At 48.2% G+C, this 8,097-nt stretch overlaps 1 protein-coding gene across 3 annotated transcripts in view; it reads right to left on the minus strand.

The window, feature by feature from the left end:
• The window catches only part of Rab4a (RAB4A, member RAS oncogene family), a 28,556-nt gene extending 20,998 nt beyond the window's left edge, over positions 1–7,558 (minus strand). For 2 of the 3 annotated variants that reach the window (XM_029480783.2, XM_021170728.3), the window contains exon 1: positions 7,244–7,558. Coding sequence is in view for 1 of the 3 variants with exons in the window: in XM_021170727.3 (XP_021026386.1) it covers positions 7,244–7,274 (31 nt within the window). In the remaining 2 variants the exon portion in view is untranslated. The remainder of the gene's footprint in view (positions 1–7,243) is intronic. The other variant, XM_021170727.3, reaches the window with a different exon arrangement.
• Positions 7,559–8,097: the final 539 nt, after the last annotated feature.

The following is an 8,097-nucleotide window of genomic DNA, read 5'->3' on the forward strand; positions in this document are numbered from 1 at the left end:
AGTTCCGTTTCCACCACCACAATGGGATTGTCTGATTTCTGTCACAAACACAATAATAAAACCAGGCCTCCACGTCAAGTGTCTATTTATTTTTTGGCTTTTTTGTTTCATCTTCTCTGAGAGCAAAAGCATTGTTTCTCAAATGGATTCACATCAAAGCCTGTTTTGGCTGGCTGTCCATGGATTGCACAGAGGACGGAGACAGGTCATCTGGATCCTCTGTTCCCAAAGACGAGAGTTTACTTTCTAATATTGAAAGAAGGCTTGACTTTGATCCTAAGCGAGAGCAGAGGACCCATGGACTGCGCTCAGACTTCTGTTTTCTTTCTCAGCATCCAGCAAACCACTATGGCAGGCACACCAGAAGCCAGGGGGGCTGCTAAATGCACACTCTACGTACAGAGCCAGCTATGACAAAATGCTTTGTTTTTAAACCTCCACTCGCTTTTCTGCATGATTAAAAATTTATGTTGGAAAAGAAAATGATAAACATCTCTCTAAAATAGACCTCCCATTCATAATTTATGAGCACTTTATGAATAGTGTCCCTTTTTTCCATCTAAATATCACTGACTCCATAAGGCTAAAATGCCAAAGCACACTTGCACCTGTGAGAAGATGGGGCCAGGTACGGTGGCTCAATCTTGTAATCTGTTTCAGGAGGTGGAGTCAGGAGGATCAGGGTCAAGACTAGCCTGGGCTACAAAGCAGTTTGAGGCCTGCCTGGGCTACATGAAACACTGTCTTTTTGTTTTTTAAATCATACGTGTGTGTGTGTGTGTGTGTGTGTGTGCGTGTGTGCACGCGTGTGTATTGGTGGGGACATGCATATGAATACGGTGCCTGTAGAGGCCAGATCTGTTGGGTGCCCCTGGAACTGGAGGTTATGAGCTACCTGATATGGGTGCTGGGAATTGAACTTGGGTTATCTGGAAGACAGCAAGTACTCTTAAGCCCTGAGCCATTTCTCCAGTATGAAACCCTGCCTTTAAACAACAAAGTAACAACAAAAACAAACAAACAAACAAACAAAAAAAAACCAGAGGAAGTAGAAACAGCCACAAGACTCAGCCAATGGGTACTGTGACATGCTGTTGGAAGCGGGACTTGTTTGGGCGCAGCAGTACGTGTCAAATTCACCATCATCACACACCAATTTGTATTGACCGAGTCTTTCACAACATAAACTACCTTTGGAACTCTTGCTTTTGAAACAAGGTCTCACTTTGAAGCCCTGGCTAGACAGGAGTCTCTATGTAGATCTGGCTGGATCTGCTTGCTCCTGCCCTGGGAGTTCTAAGATTAAAGGCTGTGCCAACACACCCAACTCCTTAGAACTTGTAGACAAGCTTCAAAAAACAAAAGCAAAAAACAAAACAACAACAACAACAAAAAAGAGCAAAAAACCCTAAAACCAACCAACCACCAACCTGTAAGTACCCCATGCTTCCTTCCCTTATGTCCTGTTATATCACGTGGTTCCTTTTATCTTTTTTAAAGACAGGGTTTCATGGAGCCCAGGTTACCCTCCTAGCTCTACTTCAGAGGTGTTGGGGACATTGGCACGGCCCTTGACACCCAGTTCTACCCTGTAATATGTGTCTTGTGTCATTTTATATTTTACTGCACAGTTGCAGTCACCAAGTAGCAAATGTCACATATCCTTCAAATGCACAGAAGACAGTCTATCAGCGAAACGGATCCCCTCAGATCGTCTGAGCTCTGCGGGCAACAGGCACACACGGAATATTTGCATACATCCAGGAAAATACTCAGACACACACAAAAATTAAATCTTAACAAACAAACAAACAAACAAACAAACAAACAAAATTGTTCCATCTCAGAAATTCTATCATGGCAACAGGGGTTAAGGCATAGGCCAGGACTCGGGCTCCCCAAAGGCTTCCAACAAACCACTGTAACTGGGCAGTGCGCTCCTAGAATTACTGAGAATGATCAAAACAGACCAGCTCAAGTTTGACCACTCCCCCTCGGAGAGCTTCAGAGAAGAAATTCCAGAAACAATAAGCCTTTTCTCATTTCGAAGAAAGGTTCAGGGTTGGAAAGATGGCTCAATAGTTAAGAACACTTCCTGCCCTTCCAGAGAACCAGAGTTCAATCCAGTACCCAGTTCACAACTGCCTGTGACTCCAGGTCCAGGAGATCAGATGCACCCACACATGTAGCATATTCATACACACACACACATGCACACACAACGCACACACGCACGCACACACACATGTGCACACACACACACACACACACACACACACACGCACGCACACGAGTACACACACGCACCCTGCAGAGGATGACCCTTAGTGTCTGATTCCTCTGTTTCTGCCTTCTAAGTGCTGGGATCACAGGTGTTCCTCCCACCTCAGCCTCAGCCCTGCTCCTTGAAATGTTCACCAGTTTTCAGTGAATGTGAAAAAGAAAAATACAACTTTGACATGGTGGCACACTCATTTAATCCCAGCACTCTGAACATACAGACAGGTGGATCTATATGTGTTCAAGGCCACCCTGGTCTACAAAGTGAGTTCAAGGACAGTCGGGGCTACACAGAGAAACCCTGTTTTGAAAAAGCCCAAAACCAAACACTCACAAAAAATAAATAAAAATAATATTGAATCGAATAAATGTTCTTTTTTTTTTGGTGTCTGCTTGAACTGTTTAAATGTGTTGTCGGTTGTGACTTAAGGCAATTAGGTGATTCTTCTAACAGAAAATTAATATTGCCTTATCAATGAAGGGATTTTGAAAACAAATTTTAATTTGGGATATCCTTGTCAATCCAAATTGCCTTATCAAGCCTACATGTCTTCAGGAATCATCTTATGATGTCTATGTCTATTGAGTTAGCTTCCAAGGGTTTGCATCTCAAAGGGCCCAAAGACAGCTGGATTAACGTGGCAGACATTTGCTGTCTGAAAGTACCAGAGGCCTCGTGAGGTGTGGCAAGGATGGAGTTTCTGCAGACTCAGGGAAGGGTGCTCCCTGCCTAGTCCTCTTCCTGGTAGTTAGTTGCCGGCTGTGCTAGGGTACCTTGGCTGGAGACTGGATCTCTCCAACCTAAGGCTCATTACCACAACCTACTCTCCTTGGGTGTGTCTGTGGCCAGGCTTCCCTGGTCTCATTAGGACAGAGTCCCTGAGTTTGGGACATAGTACTCCAGCATGACTCCACCTTCAATCGACCTCCCAAAGATCCTAGTCCAAGAAAGGTTGCATACAGGTTCAGAGCTAGGATTTAAGTGTGACTTTGAGGACTCAACGGAAACCTCACACACACAAGAGTAAGGATGAATAATGGGCAGAAAACACTGATCTTAGTGTTGCATGTCAGACATCAGAGTGCTGTGTGTCCTTTTCTAGGTGAAATAGTCTACGTTGCATACATAAACGATGACAGAAGCAACCATGGGACCAGCCACATGAGCGGACTTCTGTCTCAGGAGACATTCCCACAGCACATGGCATAGATCATAGTGCGTTCACATTTGTCTCAAATTCTCCCTCAATGCCAGTCTTTTCTAGCACTTGATGTTTAAAAAAAAAAAAAAAGCTCCCTGGCATTTTCCCATCACATACGCTGCTTAGCGATTTCTGTGAGCAGCAGTTTGGTAAAGGTTAGTTTAACTTAAGGATAATTTTCAAGCTCCTTTTTTTTTTTTTTAATATTTATTCATTATATGTAAGTACACTGTAGCTGTTTTCAGACACACCAAGAGAGGGTGTCAGATCTCATTATGGATGGTTGTGAGCCACCATGTGGTTGCTGGAATTTGAACTCAGGACCTCTGGAAGAGCAGTCAGTGCTCTTAACCGCTGAGCCTTCTCTCCAGCCCAGTTTCCAAGCTCTTGGGTCTCAGGCTGCTGACATTGGGGTTAGCATTGGGGTGACCCTGCTAGTGCTCACGGAACACAGTGTGCTGTATCTCTAACAATAGCTAGGAGGATCCCCCTCCCTAGATCAGGAGGGCTCAGGTGGTGCGTTCAGTGTCCGCGTTGTTCGCTGGGACCGAGAGAGCTGAAGGGAGGAAAATTTGTTTTGCTTAGTTTCACAGGGAAGATGGAAATAGAGGCCAGGAAGCAGAGTGAACTAAGGGCGTACAAGAAGAGACAGGTTGGCAATAATAACATCAGATCATGAATCTATCAAGCGATTAGTCTGTTGATTTGTACGGAGCCCCCACCCACACCCCCTCTAGAAACCTACCACAGGCAAGCCTAGAGGTATGCTTTACTAACAACACCCTAGGTGCCTCAGTCTAAGCAAGGAGACCAGGGTAACCAGAAGCCTACCTGTTTAACCTTCCAATTCGCACTATGGTACTATGTGATCTAAAGCAATGATCATGGAGTTTGGGGCTTCGGGTCAAGAAGGTGCTGGGCATCCCTCAGCCAGTGCAAGGAGTAGCAGTCGGTCTACAGCAATTAGCAGCAGTGAGCAGAAGCCAGAAGCACTGCGCCCTAGTTTGCATCAACTTCCACCAAGCTTCGCAAAGCCTCTCTTTCACAGAAGAAAGAGAACCGGGTCCCAACACAAGGAGCTTAAAGGTTAGGCAAACATTCCTCCGCCAGCCAAAAGGCAAATGTCCGGAAGGAGAGGACCTGGTTGCTTTAATTTGGGGGGACAATACTTTGTAAATACAGTCAATGATAAGACAGTCTTTGTCTTGATTTTGGGTAACTTTTAAGGTGGCAGCCTTAGGGACCATTGTGCCTCTTTCTAAAGATAAGCTTCTACTTATTAATATGTAATGCATTATATATTATTATATATACACACACATATGGTTCCCCCACTGAAAGCAAATATTAGATTCAGACTTAATTAAAAAGTAAAAACTCTGGAAATGGGGATGCATGTCTATAAACCTAGGACTCAGGCGGCAGAGGCAGGGTATGTGTGAGGCCAACCTGGGCTACATGGTGAATTCTAAGCCATCTGTAACTATAAAGAACCGGTCTCAAAACATACAAACAAGAAACTAAAGGCATATTTGGAAAATACCTTGAAATAAGGGAAGAGATAAATATACACAGGTGCTGCAGAGGTGGCTCAGCGGTTAAGAGCACTGACTGCTCTTCCTGAGGACCTGGGTTCAATTCCAGGCACCCATGTGGCTGCTTACAACTGTCTGTGACTCCAAGATCACCCTCTCACGAGCACACATGCAAGCAAAACACCAATGCACATAAAATAAAAATAAGTAAATGAATAAACAGACACACGCATTTTGTGTGTGGCTCCTGGTGTGTTGCACCGCTTAGAGAAGCTCTCTGCCACTGCGTTTTATCTCCAGCCCCTGAAAGGACACTAGCATTGGGGTGACCAATGCTAGCAGTCACAGCTCCATGATGAGAGTTTACACAGTAGGGCTATGGTGAGCAAACCGTAATTAACTGTATCTGAGGTGAAGCGGTGTGTGTGTGTGTGTGTGTGTGTGTGTGCACTCTTCTAGCTACCATTGCCTGAGAGAACCAAGGGATAAAGCTGCTTCCTGTGCTGTCCCCAGGCCTCACTTGGCCACCACCCTGAGAAGCTTTCTTTGAGGACTCTACTCCTCCCACCCAGGGACTCCTTACCCGACTCAAAGAAAAGGATGACAATCAGCTACTGAGTGTATTTTGCTGGAGGGATTTCTTACTGTGGCTTTCTGCAGAAGAAGCACACACCACACAGAGGCATGTGTAGACCACCTGTGGCCCTGACAAAGCCAGTCACCCCCTGGAGAGTGCCTTCAGCTTACAGGGGCAGGCGTTATGCTTCATGGCCACAGGAAGAGATGATTTGCTGGTACCGGGAGAGAGTGGACCAGGCTGCTGTGTGCCTCATGACACCCTTTCCAGCGTCCCACCCTCTCAAACTCCAAAGTTCTTCAACTGTGTCCTCTGGATGCCCGGATGCCCAATCCACACTCCCAGGTCTAAATCCCAGGTCTGCCTGTCCACTTGCCCCTCTCTATCCCATCTAGGTCAGCTCTTTCTCACACAGCCATGCTGAATCCTTCAGAACTGCTGCCTGGTTTTTAATTGTTTATCCATTAAGGTCACAGCTGAATTTAAAAATCCACTCCTCGTTGGACAGCAAACTCTTGGGGAAGTTTACATGGCACTCGACTCGTACAATGAGTAGAGCCTTCCAGGCCAGACCCTGGCCCCACCCTGTGGCAGGAAGGAAGCAGGGGCACATATTGCAGATAACCTGACAGATCACCATGCTTTTCTGTGCGAGTCCGACGAGCACAGACCACAGTCAAAGTTTCAAGTCTCGTTAGGGACTGGCAGGCACAGGCCAACCATACATAGTAGTGGTTGTTTATTCTTGCCTCGATTGGGGGAGGGGGAGCACCCAGCACGTGCACTGCGAATGGCTGGGTGCTGCAGGAGAAAAAAAGATGAAAAACCATGTCTCCATATCCAAGGCCTGTGGTCATCAGAGGACCATATATTTGATTTTATAAATGTAATATAATGCAACCATATCTGGAGGGGAGGACGGGAGGAGAGAGGGAGGGAGGGAAAAATACAAGAGGCCAGGGGTCTCCAGAAAAGTGACAGCATTCATCCACTTAAAACTCATTATAATCTCAATGCAAAGAAAGGAATTCCAACACCCCCACCCCACCCTCCCGAGGCCCACAACCCTGCCCCGCAGGCGTGGCCCTGAGCCTTCATCCCTGCGGTTGGTGCTGCAGTGAGGAAGATGAGAATCGACGACAAATTGGCTCCTCCAACCCTGAGAGATTTAAACAATCCAAGGAGGAAAATGTAGGGTGAAACCAGGGTCAAAGTGACAGGGAACTTGGTAGAATCACAGCTGGGGGCACCTGCTGGCCAGAGAGTCCAGTCCAGCGCCTGATACCCCTAGAGCCTCAAGATTCCAGCCCAGCCTGAAACACCCAGACATTCTCAAGTTCCAGCTCGACCTTGACCCCAAGAATCTCAGGATCCCTCCCAGCCGCTGACACTTTAGGATTCTCAGTGTCTCCACCTGGCTCCTAACACCCAGATTCTCAGGATCCCAGCTGCTGACATTACTAGGATCCCAAGCCAACCCTAAACCACCCAAGACTCTAAATATCTCTGCCTGGTTCCTGACACCGCGAGGTTTGCAGGATATCTCGATATTCTAGACACCGGCTCTGGAGACCCTGGCCCCGGCCCCCAACATTCCGGGACCTCAAGGCCTGCCCCTCTAAACACGTACGCAAACCCGCGCGTCTTACCGTAAGTCTCGGACATGGCGGTCTGCGCCATTCTGCCGCCACAGCTCCGCGGGGTCCGTCCTCCAGTCTCCGCAGAGCGAGAGGAACCGAGCGTGGAGAGCCGGGTACGGGCCCACGGCGAGCCGGCCACCGGCTGCGGCCCAGCGGGACTCGGCTCCGCGCCTGCGCACCGCCGCCCGGCGAAGGAACCCGGCGGAGCAGGGGGAGGGGCGGGGTCGCAGGAGGAAGGAGGAGCGGGGCTGGGGAAGGGGAGGAGGGAGGGCAAGAGAAATGGTTGGAGGCTCCTAGTTGGAGGAGGAGGTGAAGGCAAGGGAGGATGAAGGAGGGGACCAGGAAGGAGGGAGGGCGGGACTAGGGAGGGGGCGTCTGCGCCCGTAGATCCTCCCAGATGGCTTAGCAGTACAGACTCAGCCTTTCTTAAGAGTGACCTGCCAGGCTAGGGTGGACAGGAGGCCCCCCGAGGGCTTGTTTTGGCAGAAAGGGGGTTCACTAGCAGAAAGCCACGCAGGTGTGTTTGCTCACCAGAACTCTTCTGCTCGCCACGTTAGTGGGCAGAGCAGTGCTGCTTGGCTCTTACTGCAGGCAAATTTCGAAGGTGTGTTCGGTTTATGAAACAATACAGGTCAGAACCTACTCCTTCCTCGGAGGAAAAGGGTTGGGACATTTATTGAAAGGCAAATTGGGGTCATGAGTTTGACCCACCTGAGCAAACCAGGGCCTAAGTAAGATCCTGCCTTCTTCACAGCAGCAGAGGCCTGGGCTGTGGAAAGCCTACTGTGTACCTTTAACTTCCGCTGTCAGGCTCTACCACGGGTCAGACATTCTCTCCTGCCTCGGTGCTGCCTGTCCTAATA

The sequence above is a fragment of the Mus caroli genome, unplaced genomic scaffold, assembly GCF_978045245.1.
Source record: "Mus caroli unplaced genomic scaffold, Mus_caroli_1 scaffold_10, whole genome shotgun sequence".
Taxonomy (NCBI): Eukaryota; Metazoa; Chordata; class Mammalia; order Rodentia; family Muridae; genus Mus; species Mus caroli.